At 36.3% G+C, this 24,683-nt stretch overlaps 1 protein-coding gene across 2 annotated transcripts in view; it reads left to right on the forward strand.

The window, feature by feature from the left end:
- Positions 1–24,683, forward strand: part of RAB6A (RAB6A, member RAS oncogene family) — an 87,337-nt gene that overhangs the window by 34,929 nt on the left and 27,725 nt on the right. Inside the window, exons 2-5 of one of the 2 annotated variants that reach the window (XM_047070278.1) lie at positions 10,515–10,573; positions 19,682–19,735; positions 21,119–21,224; positions 23,201–23,312. In XM_047070278.1, coding sequence (XP_046926234.1) covers positions 10,515–10,573; positions 19,682–19,735; positions 21,119–21,224; positions 23,201–23,312 — 331 coding nt within the window. Of the gene's footprint in view, positions 1–10,514; positions 10,574–19,681; positions 19,736–21,118; positions 21,225–21,290; positions 21,397–23,200; positions 23,313–24,683 lie in introns of both variants that reach the window. The other variant, XM_047070277.1, reaches the window with a different exon arrangement.

Consider the following 24,683-nt stretch of genomic DNA (forward strand, 5'->3'; position numbering starts at 1 on the left):
TTAAGAAATCTCTGCCTCCCCCAGCACATGAAGATAGTATCCTGTACTTTTGAAGCTTTAGTGTTTAAACTTAAAATTAGGGCTGTGATCCTTCTCAAAGTAATTTTTTTGTATATGGTGTAAAGTGTTGTAGGGATTAAGATTCTTTTATATTTTATGTTTAGATGTCCAGTGTCCCTTATCGTCCCCACTGAATTCTGTTTACACCTTTGTAATAAATTAAGTAGCCATACATATGTGGGTTCATTTCTGGACCCTACTCTATTGGCCTGTTTGTGTGTACATTAATATCATATTGTCTTATTTATAACTATAGCTTTATAGTAAATCTTGAAATCTGGTAGTGTAGGCCCCTCTGGTAGCGTAGATTCCTCAGTGTTACTCTTCACGATTGTCTTGGCACAGCAACATGTCGGTGAGGACGTGGAGAAAGAGGAACCCTTTTGCACTATTGGTAAGAATGCAAACTAGTGCAGCCACTCTGGACAACAGTATGGAGGTTCCTCAAAAAATTAAAAATAGAACTATCCTGTGATCCAACAATAAAAACAATTAGTATTTATCCAAAGGATACAGGAGTGCTGATTTGAAGGGGCACATGCACCCCAATGTTTATAGCAGCACTGTCTACAACAGCCAAACTGTGGAGAGAGCCGAAATGTCCATTGACGGATAGATAAAGAGGATGTGTGTGTGTGTGTGTGTGTGTGTGTGTGTGTGTGTGTATATATATATATATATATATATATATATATATGATGGAATATTACTCGGCAATGAAAAAGAATGAAATCTTGCCATTTGCAGCAATGTGGATGGAGCTAGAGTGTATTATGCTAAGCGAAATAAGAGAATGATAATATCCTATGATTTCACTCATATGTGAAATTTAAGATACAAAACAGATGAAAATAAGGGAAGGGAAGCAAAAATAATACAAAAACAGGGAGACAAACCATAAGAGACTCTTAAATACAGAGAACAAACTGAGGGTTGCTGGTCAGGTGTTGGGTGGGGGCATGGGCTAAATGGGCAAGGGGCATTAAGGAGGACACTTGTTGGGATGAGCGCGAGGTGTTATATGTAAGTGATGAATCACTAAATTCTATTCCTGAAATCATTATAACACTGTATGTTAGCTAACTTAGATTTAAATTAAAAAAAAAAAAAAAAGATTGTCTTGGCTCTTCTAAGTTATTTGCTTTTATAAATAAGTTTTTGAATCACTTTGTCAATTTATACCAAACTAACCTAGACCCTGCTCTTTAAATTGGGATTGGATTGAATTTATTTTTTTATTTTTATTTTTTTTATGTTTATTTATTTTTAAGAGAGAGAGAGAGCAAGCGAGTAAGCATGTGCGGGGTAGGAGCAGAGAGAAGGGGAGACGCAGAATCCTAAGCAGGCTCCAGGCTCTAAGCTGTCAGCACAGAGCCAGTGCAGGGCTGGAACTCATGGATTGCGAGATCATGACCTGAGCCAGATTCAGATGCTTAACTGACTGAGCCACCCAGGCGCCCTGGGATTGCATTGAATTTAACAATATTGAGGCGATACTGAGTTTTCCAGTCCTTGGACGTGGTATATTTCTCCATCTATTTAGTTCTTCCCTAAGTTCTCTCAGCAATGTTTCACAATTTTCAGTGTAGAAATCTTGCATATTTTATTAGATACCTAGGTATCTTGTTTTTGATACTGCATAAATAGTATTCTTAAATTTCAGTTTTCATTTGTGGCTAGTGTGTAGAAATACAGTTGATTTTTGTATAATGACTTTGTATGCAGGGCCTTGCTAAATTTACTTATTTAAAAATTTTGTAGATTATTTTGTATCTTTGGTCATGAATGATATTGGCCTGTAATTTTCCTTTTTAGTAATCTCATCACTTAAAAAAATAAATCAGAGTTATATAGGCACGATTGATTTCATATTTGAAAGTCGGCCATTCTAATTTATTCCATTAACTTAAAGGAGTAAAACCATATAGTCATTTCAGTAGATGTAGAAAAAGCATATCACAAAATTAAAAACCTATTTGTAATTAGTTACACTTAAAAATTTTTTTAATGTTTATTTTTGAGAGAGAGACAGCACTAGTGGGGAAGGGGCAGAGAGAGAAAGGGAGACACAGAATCCGAAGCAGGCTCCAGGCTCTGAGCTGTCAGCACAAAGCCTGATGTGGGGCTTGAACTGTGAGATCATGACCTGAGCTGAAGTCAGACACTCAACCAACTGAGCCACCTAGGCGCCCCTCAGTACGCTTTTAATTAAGAACAGAAGTGAACATCCTAAATCTGGTAAAGGATATTTACCAGGAGCCCCCTTCCCCCAAAATAACCTACAAATAACATCATACTTGATAAAAATACCGACCTCATTTCTTTTGAGTTTGGGCAGAAGACTGATGTCCATAGGAATATTTTAAAATCTTTTTTTTTTTTTTTAATTTTTTTTTTTCAACGTTTATTTATTTTTGGGACAGAGAGAGACAGAGCATGAACGGGGGAGGGGCAGAGAGAGAGGGAGACACAGAATCAGAAACAGGCTCTGAGCCATCAGCCCAGAGCCTGACGCGGGGCTCGAACTCACGGAGCGCGAGATCGTGACCTGGCTGAAGTCGGACGCTTAACCGACTGCGCCACCCAGGCGCCCCTAAAATCTTTTTTAATGTTTATTTTTGAGAGAGACAGAGAGAGACAGAGCACAAGGGGAAGGAGCAGAGAGAGAGGGAGACACAGAATCCAAAGCAGGCTTCAGGCTCTGAGCTGTCAGCACAGAGCCCGATGTGGGGCTCAAACTCACAAACCGTGAGATCATGACCTGAGCTGAAGCTGGATGCTCAACTGACTGAGCCACCCAGGAGCCCCTACATAGGAATATTTTAAAGCCAGCCCCAGAAATCTAATCATCCTATCAATAGTTCTGGCAATTAGCCTACAAAACAATGGTGAGAAAATATCAGAATGCATAGTCCATAGCAGTTTCATAAAACTTTTACTTCAGTAATGTAATTGTATACTGGATTGGGATTTTAAATGTATATGTTAATGTGCTTTTATAGTCAGAATACTTAGGAGCCCACTGTCCTAGAATATTGAATCTTTGAGAAATCTACCGATTGCTTGAAACTTCACTTAAATGAAACTTTTGCAGTTTGTTTTATTGAGGCTGTTTTGTGACAAATTATTTTTCCTTACTAGTTTTACTGAGGAAGGCTGTTGTCTAATTTATAAAAAATAAACTGCACTTCAGGGGCACCTAGGTGGCTCAGTTGGTTAAGGGCCCTACTCTAGATTTTGGCTCAGGTCTTGATCTAGTGGGGTTGAGATTGAGCCCCATGTCAGGCTTTGCCGATCCTGCTTGGGATTTTCTCTCTCCGTCTCTTTGCCCCTACCCCGCTGGCTCATGTGTTCTCTCTCTCTCCCTCTCTCTCTCTCTCTCTCTCTAAGTAAATATTTGAACAAAAAAAGGGGCAACTGGGTGTCTCAGTCAGTTAAGTGTCTGACTCTTGGTTTTGGCTCAGGTCATGATGTCCTGTTTCGTGAGATTGAGCCCTGCATTGGGCTCTCTGGATATGGAGCCTGCTTAGGATTCATTCATTCTCTCTCTCTCTCTCTCTCTTTCTCTCTCTCCCCCCCTTCCCTTTCTGTCCCTCTCTCTCCTTTTCTCTCCCTCTCTCTCCTTCTCCCCCTCTCTCCTCCCCACCTGTCCCTCAACCTTGCATGTGTTCACTCACTCTCTCTCTCAAATAAATAAACTTAAAAAAAAAAAAAATTCTCCTTCCTTCTTCCTCTGCCCCTCCCCCACTCATACTCTCACGCTCTTAAAACAAAAACTACAATTCTTTGACGCTTGACAGTGCAATAATCACAAAATAAAGAACATCTCCATCATGCCTGAAAGATTCTATACTTTACCTACTAGCCCTAAGAAACCACTGATCTACCTTTTTTGTTTGCTTTATTTTGTTTTAAGGATAAATGAATAATGAATTAAACAATTTTAAAATAAGCTATAATTTTTAGAATAGTTTTAGATTTACAGAAAAACTGAGAAGATAACTATAGTTCCCATAAACCTGTACCCAGTTTTTCCTATTATTGACATCTTTCGTTAATATGGTACATTTTTCATAATTAATGAACCAATATTATACATTATTATTATGTAAAATCCATAATTTATTTAGGTTTTCTTACTTTTTTCCCCAGTGTCCTTTATCTGTTCCAGGATTCTGTCAGATATCCTATTACATTAGTTTTCATGAGGCTCCTCTTGGCTGTAACAGTTTCTCAGACTTTTTTTTTTAATGTTGATTTTTGAGAGAGAGAGAGCATGAGCAGGGGAAGGGCAGAGAGAAAGAGGATCCAAAGCAAGCTCTGCGCTATCAGTAGAGAACCCGATGGGGGGGCTCCAACTCACAAACTGTGAGATCATGACCTGAGCTGAAGTTGGAAACTTAACCGACAGAGCCACCCAGGCACCCATCAGATATTTTATTTTATTTTATTTTATTTTATTTTATTTTATTTTATTTTATTTTATTTTATTTTATTTTATTTATTTTTTAACGTTTATTTATTTTTGAGACAGAGAGCATGAATGGGGGAGGGTCAGAGAGAGGGAGACAAAGAATCTGAAACAGGCTCCAGGCTCTGAGCTGTCAGCACAGAGCCCGACGCGGGGCTCGAACTCATGGACCGCGAAATCATGACCTGAGCTGAAGTCGGCCGCTTAACCGACTGAGCCACCCAGACGCCCCAGATTTTTTATTTTAATAAACTTGACAGTTGGAGGAGTACTGGTCAAGTATTTTGTGAGATGCTCCTCTGCTGGAATTTGATCTTTTCGTTATGATTAGACTGGGGTTACTGATTTTTGGAATTGATTTGCTCTTTTTATAAGAAAGAACATTCTAAAAAGTGGAATAGCCTTCTTAAGGCTGCAGTGGCTGTTTAAATGGCTTTGAGATTGAAAAAATGGTCCTGAAACATTGTGCAGTGTCTGGCACAGTATAAATAACATAATGAAAAAAGAGCCCTGGACTAAGTATAAATGCCTCTTTTTTTAGTATATATTGAGAGCACTGTTTTATTTTTGCTTGTTCCATAGAGACCCTTCATTTAAGTTTTTAAATCCCCCTTTAAAAAAAAAAGACATTTTACCCACATGTTCCTAAATTCATCTTAAATTATGTCTATAAAATAAACTTACTTAGACCTTAGATCTAATGACAGTTTTAGAGACAAATTTTCAGAATTAGGATTAATTGAAGGTATGGCTTTCATCAATGAAGAGTATTTTTGTAAGGGTTGTTAGGAAAGAAATAGAGCCACCTTGAGATTTCTCTGAAATCTTCTTTCCTAACGTATCACTTAGAAAATTTCACTTTTTCGCATTAACTGTGTTTCATTAGTTTCATCCCAGTGCTACTTTTCTCTGTTGCTAGCAAAATTAAATCTTTTCCTTAAACAAGAGTTGGCAGAAAAAAATTAGATCTCTACCAAATTTTGGAAAGGTTAAGGATTAGGATGAAAACATTTGTTCTCTAAAATTCCTTGTGATACAACAGTGTCATTATAGTGGAGATGTTTGCTTGGGAATAAAATGTTAATTTCATATTGGAAAGTTGTTTAAGATTTAAAATAAATTGTTAATTTTCTTATAATATCCTTGAGATGCTAATGTGGAAGAAAATTAAAATTGTTGGTTTTCAGGTCCTTTTGTTAGGGGCATTGGGTAGGAGAAAAAATTTTGGTCTCACAGAGATAGAGGTGGTTATTCAACAGCCTAGTTGCTCACTGTTTTCAAGATTGTTTTAACTATTTTAGATCCTTTGCATTTTCCTGTAAACTTTAGAATCAGCTTCTCATTTTCCATTTTTTAAAGGCTGTTGGGATTATGATTGAGATTATGTTTAACGTGTAAATTGGAGAAAATTGATATCTTAATATTGATTCCTCTTAATTTAGTATATGGTATATTTTTATATTTATTTAGATTTTCTTAATATTCTTTTTTTTAAATTTTTTTTTCTTAAGTTTATTTATTTTTGAGACAGAGAGAGACAGAGCATGAACGGGGGAGGGTCAGAGAGAGAGGGAGACACAGAATCGGAAGCAGGCTCCAGGCTCTGAGCCATCAGCCCAGAGCCCGACGCGGGGCTCAAACTCACGGACCGCGAGATCGTGACCTGAGCTGAAGTCGGACGCCTAACCGACTGAGCCACCCAGGCGCCCCAATATTCTTAAATATAGAGTGTTTTGGTTTCAATGTAGAGTTCTTACACATCTTGTTAAGTTTATTCACCATATGTGGAATTTAACATTTTTGGTTTTGTTTGCTTCTGGTATTTAGAAACGCAGTTGATTTTTGTATATCGACCTTCTGTACTGAGACCTTGCCAAATATACTAGTTCTAGTAGATTTTTGTTTGTTTGTTTATAGTCCTACTAGATTTTGAAAATTCGTTTCTTAGGATTCTTCTACATGAGAAGTCGTGTCATCAGTAAAAGAGAACAGTGTTTTGTGTGCCTTTTATTTATTTTTCTTATCAGTATTGCACTGGCCAAGACCACCAATACCATACTGAATAGAAGCGGCGGATTGAGGGCATCAGGGTGGGTCAGTCAGGTGAGCGTCCAACTCTAGATTTTGGCTCAGGTCATGATCCCAGGGTCATGGAATTGAGCCCTGAGTTGGGTTCTGCACTGAGAGCCTAAGAGTCTCTCTTCCTGTATCTCTGCCCCTCACCCCACTCACTTACACACTCTCTCCCTCTAAAAACAAAAGTAAGAAATAAAAAAGAAGTGGTAGGTTGGACATCCTTGCTTTTCCCCCCCATTCTTTGGAGGAAACCATTTAGTTTACCATTACAATGGTGAATATAGATTTCATTGTACATACTGTTTATCTGATTGCTACATTTTCCTTCCATTTCAGGTTTACTAGTTTCCTTACAGTTTTCATCATGAATCTGTTGAATTTTGTCATATACTATGTTTATATATATTGAGATAAACTTACGGATTTCTTTTATTCTGTTAATATTCTGGATTACATTATTTTATTTATTTTGTATGATCTAACCTTTTATTCCTGGGATAATCCCCACCTACTTATGAAGATATTTTTATATATACAGGGATTTGATTTGCTAATACTTTGTTAAGGAGTTTTGAGTCTGTGTTGATGAGAGATAATTGATCCATAATTTTCACTTTATTGTAATGTCTTTGTTAGGGTTATGCTCATCTCATATCATGAGTTGGAAAGTCTTCTTTGTCACTTGAAAAAAAAATGTCTATTTTTTTTTGAGCCGGGGGTGAAGAGCAGAGAGAGAGGGAGACAGAGAATCCTAAGCAGGCTCTGCACTGTGAGCACAGAGCCTGATACAGGGCTCAAACCCATGAACCATGAGATCAGACCTGAGCCAAAATCAAGAGTCACTTTTTTTAAAAAAAAGAGTTTAGGGGCACCTGGGTGGCTCATTCAGTTGAGCATCCGTCTCTTAATTTTGGCTCCAGTCATGATCCCAGGGTCATAGGAAGTTGGGTTCAGTGATGAGCATGGAGCCTGCTTAAGATTCTCTCTCTGTCCCTGGGGCGCCTGGGTGGCTCAGTCGGTTGGGTGTCCGACTTCAGCTCAGGTCATGATCTTGCGGTCTGTGAGTTCGAGCCCCGCGTCAGGCTCTGTGCTGACAGCTCAGAGCCTGGAGCCTGTTTCCGATTCTGTGTCTCCCTCTCTCTGCCCCTACCCCATTCATGCTCTGTCTCTCTCTGTCTCAAAAATGAATAAATGTTTAAAAAAAAAAAAAAAAAAAAGATTCTCTCTCTGTCCCTTTCTGTGTGTGTGTGTGTGTGTGTGTGTGTGTGTGTGTGTGTGTGTGTGTTTGTACATGTTCAAATATATATTCGGCTCAGGTCATTCAATATGTGTGTGTGTGTATATATATTATACATGGGGGGCACAGAGAATATATCTATAATAGCAGCATTAAATCCTTGTTTTCTAACTATAACATCTGAGTCATCTTGGATTGGAGCCTGTTTTCTTTCTTTCTTTTTTTTGAGTATGAATTATGTGTTTTTATTTCTTTGCATTTACTATTTTTTTATTATATAGTAGACATGATGGAGAAAGTATACAGAGACTCTGGATTTTGTTGTTCCTCCAAAGAGTTTTTTGTGGCTGAGAAGGCAGTTACCTTGGCTTGATTCAAACTCTAAACTCCCCGTGTCCTGTAGTAGCTCAATTGTTTCAAAACCCAGCTGCTACTTTTCACTGGGAATCCTGAAGTCTTCCCATCGATCCTCATAGGTAGTTTAGGAAATCAGCTAAGGATTTGGAGATGTTTTATGTTTTAAATGCAGATTTTCCAGTTCACTTTCTTTGTAGCTTCTTCTCCGTAATGTTTCTCATTGTTCTGTGCCCTGAACTTTGTCCTCCAACTCAAGTCAGTTAGGTTGTGGGCTGCCAGAAACCTAAATATGGTCGTGTTTCACGCAAAAAATTACAGACTGGAAAACCTCACTTTGCTATTTTTCATTCAAGGATATAGTATCTTTCATTTTGTATTTTCTTATGGTCTGTGTTCAGGTTCTTTAAAACCTGGAGGCTGGGTAGGTAGTGCAACATAATTTCTTCTGCCATTATGGCCATGTTACCTTTTTTTGTTTTTTTTTAAGTTTATTTACTTATTTTGAGGGGGTGGAGAGGGGCAGAAAGAGAGGGAGAGGGAGAATCCCCAGCAGGTTCTGTTTGGAGCCCAATATGGGGCTTGATCTCATGAACCATGAGATGATGACCTAAGCTGAAATCAAGAGTCAGGCACTCAACCAACTGAGCCACCCAGGTGCCCTACATTTACTTTATAGAGTCCAATCAGTGTTCAAAATAGTACTGCGTATATTGTTTCTGGCTTTCCTTTGAATGGTTCTAGCATTTTACCTTTATGTATTTTTAAATATAAAAAATATTTCAGAAAAACATATACTAACATTAGTTATATATGGGTGGTATGATATACATAATTTTCACTTTGTTCTTGTTATTTTCTGTGCTGCCTGCTTTACAAATATACATTTTACTCTTATGTGAAAGAGGTGGTGGGTGTTTTTTTTTAAAAAATGAAAACTATATGTACTATTTACTAATGAAGAAGTACATAGTTCCACTGTTGCTTTATAAAGAGACTTCTTCTCAAACATCAGTTTGCTTTTGACTAGGGTCTGGGGACTAGCTATAGCTTTTCTCTTCAACATGCTGTTTTAGGCTTTCTGAAATAAGACATTTGGGGTACATGATTTAGTGGGATTCTTCCTTCTTTGGCCCATTTTTTTCCCCTCAGGTTTTCATATGATATATGATTAGAGAATATAATATAGAGGCCAGGATCACACCTCTTTTACATTTGGGGGAACATTTGAGATACTTATTTGCACATAATTAATTGTGTGCACATAATTAATTGACATAATTAATACACTTACTTGTATTTAGTATTTGTTGGATCTGTGTCAAGCTACTGGAAAAATAGGAAAATTAGATATGGCTCTTGCCCTTGGAGAGTATGCCCATTGGTAAGGAAATTGCCAGTATTCCTCTATTTTTTATTTAGTGACACTTTCCTGTGGATTAACCTGAAAATACCAGTACAAAGTAGTATTATGAATCTTTGGGATTGCCTTGCCAGAGAAGTGGAGAGATGTGATCCTGAGATGAGTTTCAATACAGTTTTCCTTGTCACTTCTTTGTTACTCTTAAAACATTGTAGTTCTTGGGGCGCCTGGGTGGCGCAGTCGGTTCAGCGTCCGACTTCAGCCAGGTCACGATCTCGCGGTCTGTGAGTTCGAGCCCCGCGTCGGGCTCTGGGCTGATGGCTCGGAGCCTGGAGCCTGCTTCCGATTCTGTGTCTCCCTCTCTCTGCCCCTCCCCCGTTCATGCTCTGTCTCTCTCTGTCCCCAAAAAAATAAATAAAAAAACGTTGAAAAAATGAAAAAAAAAATTAAAAAAAAAAAACAAAAAACATTGTAGTTCTTGTGGCCCTCCTATTCCTCCTAGGATTCTCCATCTTTAGTCTTTATATTCCCAGGAGTTTGATTCATTAAATGAAGTGAATGTGAACCTCAATTTTTCCAGGTTACTGTCCAATAAGTGAATTATAATTTCTTCAGAGTCTAATCTTAGTTCTGTTTGTTAGGGCCCAAGTGAATATCTGCTTTCCCTTTTGTGAATTAGAAATGTCAACATAATTGATTGTTTTCCTCCATCTTTTCATTTTCCTCAATTCTTAACTATATACTCTTTACCTGTGCTCTTAATTTGAGAGATTGTTATCTGTTATTAGAGAAAGGTGTTTCAACAAACTAGGGGCTATATATCTTAAAATTATTATTAGTAGAACCATTGCAGATATTTCCCACTGACTGTAATTGCAGTCCTCTGTAGAAGAATGGCTTGAAAACCCAGTGTAATATGTTAACTAAGTGAATCTTTTTCCTTTTCATTTCAGTTGGAAAGACATCCTTGATCACCAGATTCATGTATGACAGTTTTGACAACACCTACCAGGTATTTTATTTTTGCCAATTTACTGATTGTCTCTATTTTGTGTTAGAAGTAGTATTTAAGGACTTTTTAAAAGTTCACATTTACATAAAAGCACTTTCTGTAATCTGTAAAATGCTTTATAAATACAGAGTATAACTGATTTTGCTCATTGTCCTCAGTCTTTTCACTTGATTTCTTTATCTCCTCTTCCAAAGTCCTTTCCAAAAGATTATTGGTAATTACCATTTGGGATAGAGGTAGGAGTGATTGTAGATACTCTGTTATGTGGTTCAAGCCTAGGATTATCTGACCTTTTGATCTACACTTAAAGTCAAGAATAAATGAGTAATGCAATTAGAAATCATTAACAGAAGGAGATTTTGGAAATCCACAAATGTGGAAATTAAATAGCAAATTCCCAGATAACCAGTGAGTCAAAGAAAAAAAATCACAAAAGAAATTAGAAAATACTTTGAGACAAATGGAAAAAAAAAACCCTAAACCACAACATACCAAAATTTATATGATAACAGCTAAAGCAGTGCTGTAAGGAAAAGAAGAAATACATTAAATCAGTAATTTAACCTTCTACTTTAAGAAATTAGAAAAGTAAACTAAACCTAAAACAAGCAAAGGACACATGATAAAAAACTGTTATCCCAAACATACAGAACTGTTAAAATCTCATAGTAGTAAAGAATTAACTCTTTACATTTTGACGTGTTTTGATAGATGTGTATACCTATGAAGCTACCACCACAGTCAAGATTAAGAACATTTCCATCATCCTAAGAAGGAATTTGTTTTTAATTAAGCATTTTATTAACAACCATAAATATCATAGAACAGAAATGACTCATCCATAAATCTGACATTTTAGAAAAGTCTTTTAAATAAAAAACCAGTTAATGTGTACTGTATATATTTTATTATTCTTTTGAATATCTCAGAAATGGTTTAGCTACTTCATAAGACATGAGAAAAGCGAGTTTAAAAATGAAAAATAGCTCAATCAACAAGAGTGCTTCAGTTTCTTTTGGACTCCTTTATATCATATATCCCCAATTTTCTAGGTCCCTACAACTCTATGGCTTATAGGCCTTACCTAGATGACCTTGTCTTTTGTACAGTATCTTGATTCTGAGCAATGCTCTGTCTCTTCTCATCAGAAAAACTACAAATACAAGTCTTAGAGACTAACAAAAATATTGATGTCATTGAGCCATATGTGGAAAATTCCTGAAAAGTGTAAGCTTAACTGTTTGGGAGTAGACCCAAATACCATAGGCTAAAAAATCTGAACTAGGGTCAGAGTCTTGGGCTAAAGACTCACTAGCTAGAGCCTATTTAGAGTTCTCTGTGTGTTTCTAAAGGATTTTGTTACACTCATGGTCTCAGTGAAATTAAGTAGATCTTTCAAGCATATATTAAAGTGCCATTGCTGTTTCTTCATGCTGCTGTTCAGTCAGACATATATAAGGGTAGTGATGTTGACATAAATATAGTGATATTGATAGAATTTGACAGATAGGGAAGGATTTTGATTCTTTGTGGAAAAGTTGTTGCTAATGAAGCTAAAAAATTGTACTTTGGCATTAACAGGAGACGTTTATTAACAGTGTGAGTTACAGGTTTTTATAACAATTAGGTACAGTCCTAGATATTCTTTTAGTTTAGCTCTAACAGAAAAATTTGGGCAACGTAGTACCCTAGGTCCTTATTTAATGAAATCATCTTGACAATATATTAAGTATTATCTTTGAATATGAAGAATTGACTTTCTGTAGTTAGCTGCCAACTTAGTTATCAGGTGAAGAGTTCTTCAGTGAATCATTTGAAGATTCCCTATATATACCCCGTCACACACACATCAGAAAGACTTCTGAAATGACTAATTAAAGAGCTAGTCTCATTGCTAGAAATTTATTATTGGGCTTAGAGGAGCCATGTGTAATGTATGTATCAAATTTAGTTTAAGTGAAGTTTTATTTTACAAAAATGATAAACTTTAGTTAATAATTCATGTTCCCTGTATGATTCCTTTGCACTGACTTCATTTCATTTAAAAAGAAGGAAACTGGCCAAAAGAGTCCTTAATTGACCAAAATTTGGGCAGTATGTCAAAGTGAAAAAAATAAAACCTGTTCTTTTTAAGTAGAGCGTCTGGAATTGATTCTCTTAAAGTTGCTCTTCTTATTCACCACTTATTTTCTTTATCCAGTTATAAACCCACAGATTTTTCTTTTTTTGTTTATTTCTGTTTTAGATTCATTCGTTTATTTGAGAAAGATTATATTGCTCAGACTAACTTCTGAGATTACTTTGAATTTAGAGGGTTTCTTATTCCAAAGGCTGTTACAAAGTGACAATCAACATAAATTCACCTTCATGATAGACAATGAAGCCATCTATGCTATCTGTCGTGGAAACCTCAATATTGAATGCCCAGCCAACACTAAACTAAATAGGTTGATAGGTCAAATTGTGTTCTCCATCACTGCTTCCCTCAGATTCGATGGAGCCCTGAATGTTGATCTGACAGAATTCCAGACTATCCTGGTGCCTTATCCCCACATCCACTTCTCTCTGGCCACATATGCTCCTGTTATCTCTGCTGAGAAAGGCTACCATGAGCAGCTTTCTGTAGCAGAGATCATTAATGCATGCTTTGAGCCAGCCAACCAGATGGTGAAATATGATTCTCACCATGGTAAATACATGGCTTGCTGTGCACCTGTGTGGCTCAGTTTAAGTGTCCAACTTCAGCTCAGGCCATGATCTCACGGTTTGGGGGTTTGAGCCCCGCGCCAGTCACTGTGCAGACAGCTCAGAGCCTGGAGGCCACATTAGATTCTTTGTCTCCCTCTCTGCCCTCCCCCACTCGTCCTCTCTCTCTCTCTCAAAAATAAACATTAAAGGGGCGCCTGGGTGGCTCAGTTGGTTGAGCGACCGACTTCAGCTCAGGTCATGATCTCACGGTTTGTGAGTTCGAGCCCCACGTCTGGCTCTGTGCTGACAGCTCAGAGCCTGGAGCCCGCTTTGGATTCTGTGTCTCCGTCTCTCTCTGTCCCTCCCCTGCTCATGCTCTGTCTCTGTCTCAGAAATAAATAAACATAAAAAAATAAAAAAATAAAATAAACATTAAAAAGAAATAAAAAAAAAAATACATGGCTTGCTGCATGTTGTACTGTGGCAACATGGTTCCCAAAGATGTCAGTGCTGCCATTTCCACCATCAAGACCAAGGGTACCATTCAGTTTATGGACTGGGGCCCCACTGGCTTCAAAGTTGGCATTAATTATCATCCTCCCATTGTGGTATCTGGTGGAGACCTGGCCAAAGTACAGCCATGCTGAGCAACACCACAGCCATTGCTGAGGCCTGGGCTCACCTGGACCTGATGTCCTGATGTATGCTAAGTATGCCTTTGTTCACTGGTATGTGGGTGAGGGCATGGATGAAGAAGAGTTTTCTGAAGCCTCTGAGGACATGGCTGCCCTTGAGAAGGATATGAAGAGGTTGGTGTGGATTCAGTTGAAGGAGAAATGAAGGAGGAGAGGAGTACTAAAGTTAAAAATATCACAAAGGTGCTGCTTTAAAGTTGTGCTCTGATCAGTTTAATTTGTATGTAGCAGTGTATACTCTTTATATACAATTACTGATCTGTGCTTTAAAACATAATGCTTTGTTACAACCCACGCTGTCCATTTCTCTGATGGATTTGAATAAAGTATTTGTCTTAATTGGAAAAAAAAACCCATAAATTCAGGGTTGTATAGTTTAAAATACTGAAATGTTTAAAACAGCTTAAGTGAATTTTTCTAGGAAGATGGTGATGATCAAATACATCCTTAACCTCTTTAAGTTAAAGCTTTTAAATTATTCTACACAAAATTATACTTTGTTATATGGAAATAAAATCTGCACCCAACTCCCACCCCCACCCCCCGCCCCACTAATGGGACTACTTTTCTCATCCAGTGTTTGATTTCTTATTTTTAAATTTTCTTTAATTTTTAAGGACTTTTTTCTCCTATCAGAAGTATTGTCATTTTATGGGAGGTAGGGGCAGAACAGTTCCTTTTTTTTCAAACTGTGCTAAGAACACTTAATATAAAATCTACCTCCTAATCAGATTTTTAAGTATACAATACAGTATTAAATATATGCACAATGATCTCTAGAACTTGTTCACTTTGCATAAGTAAAATTTTATGCCTATTATAGCGACTCATTTCTGAAATAGATTCTACATAGTTTCTGTTCTAAGTAATGTGGCACAAAGATATCTAAGAGAAAAGTATACATACATACATAAATATACACATACATAAATATATATAAACATGTGTAGTAATGGGATGGTTACCTTTCTAAAATGGAACCCATATCAGCGTCTTGCTTCTGGGATCCTTTGCCTTTCTTCATTGTTTTTACTTATCTCTGTTAGTCAGTGTTAGATAGACTCTTCTTTAACTTGTCCACTCTCTTCTTTCTTTATTCTAGTCTTTGCCTTTCCCAACACTTATTCTTGATTTATTTTCTCCTGCTAGGGAAAGCAGCAGCTAGGCAACAGAACTTTGTATGTTTGGACCACAAAGGAAGCTGATTATCATTGCTTGGTACAGAGGAAAACTTGTTTTCCTTACTTAATTACTTTTGTGTAGGAAAACTCATGTTCCTTAAAATCATGATGTTGAGGGGTCTAGACTGTGTATGGCATCAGAAAAGGTGATAAACAGTTATGTAGGAAGGAAGTCAGACAAAATAGTAGTTTACATCTGCAGTATTTTATAAAATTGCTATTGGGGCAAATAAACACTGTCCTGAGTGGAGAGCATCCAAGTATAAATATCCAAACTACAGTTATCATTATTATCTTGATGCTGATGTATTTAGGTAAGTCATTATTCAATCTTGAATTGTGTGCTCCCACAGTAAAAGTACTCAATTTAATTTTTTGTCTTTTACAAAGTAGACTTCCCTTACCCAGTGAATTAATTAACACTTAAAATAATGCGAAGCTATAAATTAAGATATGTGGGAGAATTTTCTCTAACCTTTGGTTTCTTCTACAATTATTGCCTTCTGCATTTCTATAAAGAAGATGAGCAAGAGGCAGCACTGATGTCTCATCCCTCTTTTATGAAAGTTTGAATTAGTTCCACATCAGTATCATTTAAGATCCTAGAATAGCTGATAATGTTTAGTTTCCTAGCCATTCTTTCTATTTTTCCTGCTGTTGGCTTAATTCCTGTGGCTGATCGACTTCTTTGCCATTGTAGCTCTGCTTGGAATAAAATTAACTGAAAAGAAGAGCAGGCAGGAACAGGCTATGCTTTTCAGGTTAATTTTGACCTTTATGAGTTCAGTGTATGAATGATGTCCCAAAACTAGGACAGTGCAGTGGAAGGAGGGGATTATTATACATTTTATCATAAAGTCTTACTTTGTACTAATTTTAAAAACATTTATATGTGTTGACTGTGAGATCTGAGAATGCATATTTTTGTTTGTAGCTATTAAAATTCTTTTTGGCTGTTTATAATAAACATAAAATAACATTATTAAGTGATATGAGAATTTTTTTCACGTAAAAGAAGTTTAGAGGTAAAGTAGTCCTGGGCTTGTGTGGCAGCTCCATGGTCATCTGGGACTAAGATGCCTTCTAAATTTAATCAGATCTCATTCATATATGACTTCCTTGTGAAGGTTGCTTCATGGTTACTGAATGGTTCCTGGAGTTCTGGGTGTGGTATCTATATCCAGGCAGGAAGAAGGAGAAAAGGAAAAATACCAACAGTGCACCTCTCAACTGAGTCAACCCTATTTAAAGCACAAAGAAGACTGGAAAATGTAGTCTTTTTAATGGGAAAAGTATGGATTTAAATAAATGTTTGATTTTTTTAATAAGGAAGAAGGGGAAAATGGGATATTTGTCTAGACAATTAGCTGCCTCTACCACATTATCTGATTAAATGAGGTTCTACTAATGAGATTTCTTAAATGTAGCCCTATACCATTCCTGTATATTTTTCAGGTTTGTCAATTAGATGCTTTTGCACAATAATTCGAATTTATAAACCCATTATTCCCAGCCTATAACAGAATAGGATACACACTTTCAGATTAAATGTCATAAGATGGAATTATAGAGAGAGAGAGAGAGAGATACTTGTAATATGTAGTCACATAGTTTAGGATAAAGGAGAACGCTAGCTTGCTTGCTTGCTTGCTTGCTTGTATGCTTGTTTGCTTTCTTAATAAAAGTCGGTATATAATTGAAATCTACAAAGCACTGCTCACAAAAAAAAAAAAAAAAAAAAAAAGATGACTTAAGTAAGTGGAGAGACATCCCAGGCAGAGGGATTGGAAGACTTAATATTAAGATGTCAATACTAACTATGCAAAACAGTCTACAGAATCAGTGCAATCCCTGTCAGATTTCTACTGCCATTTGTGTAGAAATGAAAGAGTCAATTTTAATTTACAGAAGCCAAAATAGTCTTGAAAAAGGAAAATAATAATTGGAAGACTAATACTGATTTCAAAAAAAATTTTTTAACAGTTATTTTATTTTTGAGAGAGAGAGAGAGAGAGAGAGAGAGAGAGAGACAGAGTGGAAGCAGGGAAGGGGCAGAGAAAGAGAAGGAGACACAGAATCCAAAGCAGGCTCATGAGCTATGACATCATGACGTGAGCCAAAGTTGGTGCTTAACCAACTGAGCCACCCAGGCTCCCCCACCCCCAATTTCAAAATTTACTGCAAAGCTACAGTAATCAAAATAAAGATAGACATATAGGCCAGTGGAATAGAATTAAGAGTTCATGAATAAATGCATATATCTATTGACAACTGGTTTTCAATTAAAGCACCAGGCCCAACCTATAGAATGGGAGGAAATATTTGAAAATTACATATCTGATAAGGGCTTGATATCTAAAATATATAAAGAACTATAAATCAATAATAAAATGACACACTTAATTTTAAAATGGGCAAAGGAGGGGCACCTGGGTGGCTCGGTTGGGCATCGGACTTAAGCTCAGGTCATGATTTCATGGTTTGTGAATTGGAGCCCCACATTGGGCTCTGTGCTGACAGCTCGGAGCCTGGAGCCTGCTTTGGATTCTGTGTCTTCTCTCTCTGCCCCTCTTCCACTTGTGCTCTGTCTCTCAAAAATAAATAAATGTAAAAAAAAAAAAATTAAAAAAATAAAAATGGGCAAGGGACTTGAATTGACATTTCTTCAGAGAGGATGTACATATCACCAGTAAGCACATAAAAAGATGCTCAACATTATTAGGCACTAGAGAACTGTTAATCAAAACCACAAAAAGATTCAATTTCCTACCTTCTAGGTTGAGTATTATATATTTTTTTTTTTTTAATTTTTTTTTCAACGTTTTTTTTTTTTTTTTTTTTTTTTTTTGGGGGACAGAGAGAGAGCATGAACGGGGGAGGGGCAGAGAGAGAGGGAGACACAGAATCGGAAACAGGCTCCAGGCTCCGAGCCATCAGCCCAGAGCCCGACGCGGGGCTCGAACTCCCGGACCGCGAGATCGTGACCTGGCTGAAGTCGGACGCTTAACCGACTGCGCCACCCAGGCGCCCCGAGTATTATATATTTAAAAAGAGAAACTAACAGATGCTGACAAGGATGTGGAAACATTGGAATCTTCATACATTGCTATTGGAAATTTAAAATGATGCTCCTACTGTGGGAAGACAGTCTAGCATTTCCTCACAAAGTTTAAATAGAATTATCATATGGCTTAGCAATTCCACTGTTAAGTATATACTGAGGAATTGAAAATAGGAACTCACAGTAGCCAAAACAACCCATGTCCGACAGTAGATGAATGGATAAAGAAATTTTGGTATATCCATACATTATAATAAGTTATTGCTTAATGGGCACAGAGTTTTTGTTTGGGGTTATAAAAAAGTGTTAAAAACAGATAGTGTTGACAGTGGTACATCATTGTGGATGCATTCACTGCCGTGGAATTGTACACTTAACATGGTCAAAATGTCACATTTTATGATACATATTTTACCACAATTTAGAAGTAAAATCTGTCTTAAAAAAATACATGAGCGTCAGGGACGCCTGGGTGGCTCAGTCTTTTAAGTGTCCTACTTAGGCTCAGGTCATGATTTCATGGTTTGTGTGTTTGAGTCCCACATCAGGCTCTGCTCTGACAGTGCAGAGTCTGCTTGGGATTCATTCTCTCATTCTCTCTCTCTCTCTCTCTCTCTCTCTCTCTGCCGCCCATCCCCCCCTCCCCGGCGCATTTGTGCTTTCTATCTCAAAATATATAAATAAACTTAAAAGAAATTATATATATGTATGTGTGTAATTATATGTATATATAATTTTAAGTTTATATATTTTATATAATTTATTTGTATAATATATAATGTTTATATTTTATATATACTTATGTATATGTATAAAATCAGTGTCAGTAGGTTCATCAGCTGTAACAATGGTACTGCTTTGGTGGGGGATGTTGATAGTAGGGGGTTTTATGCATATGTGGGGGTAGGGGGTATGTGGAAAATCTCTGTACCTTTCAGTTTTGCTGTCAACCTAAAACTACTCCCAAAAAGTAGTATTTTTAAAAATGGTTAAGATGATTAATTTTGTTATGTGTATTTTACCACAGTTTAAAATTTTATATGTGTGTGTGTGTGTGTGTGTGTGTGTATAAGTATAAATATATATAAATCATTATATACTGGAAAAAGCTGGGCTTTTACTCTCAGCTCCATAGCAAAATCTTTGTTTCCCTAGACAAGTTTTTTAACTTCTCTGAACCCCAATATTATTAACTATAAAAGAATAAAATAGGGATGACAATAGCTACCCTTGCAGAGATGTATGAGGATTAGAGATGGTCATGTAAAGGGCCTTAAAGAATCCCTTACTACACAGCACATGTTCAGTGGTGGAAGCCATTATCTCACTAAAAATTTTGGTCATTTATACTTAGCTATGATATGTTTATTAATTATTTCTTCTAATTATAGAAGTCATAATTATCATTTGAACCCTAAACTGCTGACTGCCATTAAACTATTATTATTATTATTTAATTTTTTTGTTTTATTTTGTTTTACAGGCAACAATTGGTATTGACTTTTTATCAAAAACAATGTACTTGGAGGATCGAACAGTGAGTAATGTTCTCAGTGTGCAATTTTCTGCAGCACTCCAGGATAGAAAACTGTGATCAGAGCTGTAATCAGTAATTGTCATCGTAAGAAGTTCTTAGTAAAGTTGACAAAGTTAGTGTATAAGCTTTGAGAAAAACTGTTATTACAGAGTGGTAGTACTTAGCATTCTGACTTAATCCCCAAGTAAAATGCAAAGGGGAGAGAAGGCCAAGTTATTGGAAAGCCCTGAAGGCCCTAGGCTTGCTAAATAAAATATGTCATCCTGATTTGGAAAAATGATAACAGACAGCATTGAGATAATGAAGAGTATTTTCATCAAGAAATTAGAGCTGCTAAAGACTTTTTGAGTGCTACTCTTGAAGCATTCAGAAATATTTCATTTGAATATCACATCATTTGTGAATTTCGAGATTTAATTTGTCAGAATATGATGTATACCGAAGTGACTGTGAATAGAAGAAGTAATATGTATTTATTTGTTGGATTTAGACACCTGTCTTTTGGAATGCTCCCTTTAAGCACAGTGTATTCCAGCCTATTGTCTCTGGAAGAGATTCCTATCAACTAAGCAGTGACTTTCTTAAATGCATTATTTCAGGACCTAGACCCAAAAAAACATTATTGTGCTTCTAATATTATTTGCTAGAAGTGTGTGGGTTTTTCTTTTATGTTTTAATGTTTAGCATGCCATTTCTTAAATTTTGAAAGCTTAGAAATTGCTTTATAATAGTACAGTACTACTTGTTTTCAGGCTTTTCTTCCTCAAATGTAGATGTGAAAAAGTAAGAAAATAAAGAAATTTTTATGTAGAGTTGCAAAAAGATATTTTTCCTTTTTTGTTGGGTTATGTACAGTGTTCTGGGAAGAAACATGTGGGAGAAACATAAGCACAGTAGTCAAAGACCCAATTTCTGGACTCAATAGAAAAGAGATGCTTTTAACTTCAGAGAGGCTTTCAGAGAAGCATTCACTCCTTTACTCTGATAGCCAGGGCTGCTTGTTGACATTTACTTTCATTTTTCCCTTTTATGCTCACTGAACGTCAACAGAATCTACTTTTTGCTGTCTCTGGAAGGCATAAGATTCAAAGAGAGGTTATAGGGAGTGAAAAAAAAGGGAGCTGTATTTCTGATTCTGTGAAATATTCCCCTATTGCCATTTTTAAGTCATGTACCTTCAGAGCAAATTTTTAATATTATTCTCTTTTGAAAAAGGAAAGGAGTTTTGTGTTATTTTCATTCTTCTCATCCCTGCAACCTTTTGCATGAGTCTACTTTTTACCTCCTTCCCACCTTCTCCCCTTTAAAAACATTATTTCTTTTTTCTTTTTAGTATGAGTTTGGTTTTTTTTTTTTTTTTATTTATTTTTTCCCATCCCACAGATCAGGCTGCAGCTGTGGGATACTGCGGGTCAGGAACGTTTCCGTAGCCTCATTCCCAGTTACATCCGTGATTCTGCTGCAGCCGTAGTAGTTTACGATATCACAAGTAGGTATTTTGCAACGGGTTGACCTTTCTTATTTTTCTTGCTTGTTTGACTGATTTTGTTGTTAGGTACGATTGCAATTATGGGACACAGCAGGTCAAGAGCGGTTCAGGAGCTTGATTCCTAGCTACATTCGTGACTCCACTGTGGCAGTTGTTGTTTATGATATCACAAGTGAGTGGGGGGAATTATGCATTTCTAATCTTCTTTCAACCTTTAGCTTAGCTGCATGCATGTTCTTGTCTTGTGCTTGTTTTCTATACTAGCATGTAAAAATGAGTTTTGTCATAGCAAACCTTATGGACCAGCTAGGTCAGAAATATTTGCTTTTGTGTTTGTACCAATATGCTTTATTTCCACTGTGCCAGGTTTTTTTGCCATGGAAATTTTCCTTCAGATCTAATCATGAATTCTCTCCAAAGCTTTCTTAGTATCCTGTTATCCCTAAGTCACACCATAATTATGGTTGGAAGAATGTCTCCTTTTTCATTTAACTTGATCTCAGATTTCTCTAAAATAAAATAATCTTCATTTAAGCCTCTTGCCAAAATTTTCAGATTCTCCAAGGCTCTCTGTTGAGGCTATTAAAAGCTTCTGCTAGCCAACTTTTCTCTGCTTTCCACTTCCAGCCATCCTCTCTCTAGAGAAGGCAGAGAAAACATGTAATGTGCAGTTTTCTATTAATCATTTTCATTTGAATCACATCTGGATTCTGTGATGGACTTTTTTTGCTAACAAATTACACTTTCATTTCTCTCCAAAAAGAAATTTTGAATAGGAGACTAAAACAAGTGATGATCTTCCTTTTTCTTTTCCCTAAAGACTGAATAATGTTTTTGGCATTTTAAGTGCCTGTAAATTTCCCACAGAACATGGTGACTGACAGGGAAATGCTCTCTGATTAAAATTGTCTTTGTAAATTGGTTTATTATATATATCAGGCAATATTAAGCCATCATTCCATATAGTAGTCCATAATTTGTAGGAAAACCAGAATAGTGTCACATCTTAGACTTATTTCAAAAAGAGTGTTACATATACAAACTATTGATTTGCGTTAGTGATACTATACATTTTTGTATATCTGCTAGAAGTCATACCTACTTAATAATTGCAATGGCAGAATTATAAGTTATAAGTTTGCATTCAGAGACCTTTGGGGGGGTGGGGTATGTGCTATATGCAATCTTTCTTTTCTTGAAGCTTTACTTTGGGTTGCTACTTGTTTAAAACAATGTATGTTCATTGTGCATTGACAAGTTTTGCAGCTTTAAAATGTTTGTGCTTACTTTAACCAAATCAAGTGAAACCTGGTGTCTTTTTCTTTAAAAATGCACATGTGGTTAAAATATTAGTAAACTGTTTTCTGGAGCTGCTGTAAAAAGTGTTTAAGTATTCTACTTAGAATTGGGTGCTAGGACAAAGATGGATTTTGTTACAAGTGATTCTGGTGCATTAAACTAATAAACTTCAAGTTAAAGTGATCACAAACTGAATAAGCCGTGCAAACAGTGGTGTTTAAAGCTATTTAAAGCTTTACAAATTTTCTGGATGTGTTGGGATTTACTGGCTGACATACTTTTGGAGATGCTTTCTTTGTCATGTTGGGTATGTGTAAGTAATCAAAAAAACGTTGTGGCAATGTGACACCATGTTATCTGCCGTAGCTGTCCTTAAATTTTAAAACGCTTTTTTTTTTTTAAATTTTTATTATATATGGTACATTGCATTCATTTGGTCATGTTCAAAATTTTTATACTATAAAAGGAACCTTGAGGACTTTATTTTTGTGATTTGTCACTGACAGTTGTACTCAGATAAAATGGAGTTATGTTGCAGGCACATTAAAAGTGGGTCCTAATGTGCCACCCCCCCTCCAACTTCCAGGGTTTGTTTTCGTTTATTTTTGTTTTTTTAGTCTGTCACTTGGGGAGACTTTGCGGTAACACTAATCTCTCTGTCCACCCTCCTATACCAGATGTTAACTCATTCCAGCAAACTACAAAATGGATTGATGATGTCAGAACAGAAAGAGGAAGTGATGTTATCATCATGCTAGTAGGAAATAAAACAGATCTTGCTGACAAGAGGTATAGAGTGATTTTGTATGCGTATCAAATGTTTGATTTCTTCCTTAAACAACCTGTTATTTTTATTACTAAAGAATTGTTTTGAAAGGAGACATGTTTAATTCTTAAGTTTATACCCCCCTTTTCTTCAGTGTGAGAACATGAAATATAAATGTAAACATTGAACATTTCCTTTAAGGAAAATGAGTTTTTTTGTTTTGTGTAAGCCCGTGTGTAAATAGTTCTTGTGCAAGATTGTTTACACGTGGGGGGAAACAAAGATTGTTTACACACGAAGCTCGTAACTATTTTGCATTTTTTAGGCCTCATAAACATGAGCAGTATTTTGTTAAAGGACAAAATGTTTGAAGAAACAAATCCTATCTTTAAAAATTATTCATAATGATTAAATGCACACTCTTTTGGTAGACTTCTTATAAATATTCATTATAATTCAGTGGTGTAGTTTTTCTTTTCTTTTTATAAGTTGTATGGTTGAACCAGACTGTGTAGTTGAACTGAATAGCTTGATTGTAATACCTTAGTCAAATGAGCAAAGCCATATTCAAGTCACAGGATGCAAAATTATTAACATTCACTGTAGAGCCCATGGCTTGAATATCTGCCTTCAGCATCCTAAGTAATCTACTGGATAGTCTTTCTGCTTTAAATAGTCTTGACCATTTCACTTAATAGTAGAAGCTTTTACTATTGCTGTTTGTTTATTCATGAGATGGATATTGAAATTCGGGTATTGAATTTGTACTATTAATTAAAATGTTGCAAAGAAATCCAATATGTTCCAAGGCTTGTGCAAATGTTAAGCCCATTTCTTCCCATGGTACTTCATTTGGAATTGGCAGTACAGTGACAAAAAAGTTTTTCTTGATTTAAAAGTAAACTCAGAGTATAATCATCTTTCCTTTATGAAAATAATTGTTTGGACATCAATTGGCATCATAAATTTTCACTATTTTATTTATCTACACTATGAGAATTTAAAGATGATATAGGTATATATTCTTCTAGTAGAGAGTCTCTAGTTCTTTTATTTTCTTTTTTAATGTTTATTTTGAGAGAGAGAGTGCGGTGCGCGTGTGTGCTGGGGAGGGGCAGAGAGAAAGAGGGAGAGAAAATCCCAAGCAGGCTCCACGCTGTCATCATGGAGCCCAATGCAGGGCTTGATCCCATGAACTGTGAGATCATGACCTGAGCTGAAATCAAGAATTGGATGCTTAACTGACTGAGCACCCCCCCCCCAATACTTTAATTTTTAAATAGAAAAATTGTGTGTCTGAATTGTTTTGTTTTAACAGGTAGAGTTAGCCAAATGGATGAGTATATCATCTTTTATTTTATTGTGTAATATTTCAGTTGAGTACACAAATGCTA

This window comes from Lynx rufus, unplaced genomic scaffold (genome assembly GCF_022079265.1).
Source record: "Lynx rufus isolate CCGP_SWC_20201006 ecotype Redwood Valley unplaced genomic scaffold, mLynRuf1.p SCAF_9, whole genome shotgun sequence".
Taxonomy (NCBI): domain Eukaryota; kingdom Metazoa; phylum Chordata; class Mammalia; order Carnivora; family Felidae; genus Lynx; species Lynx rufus.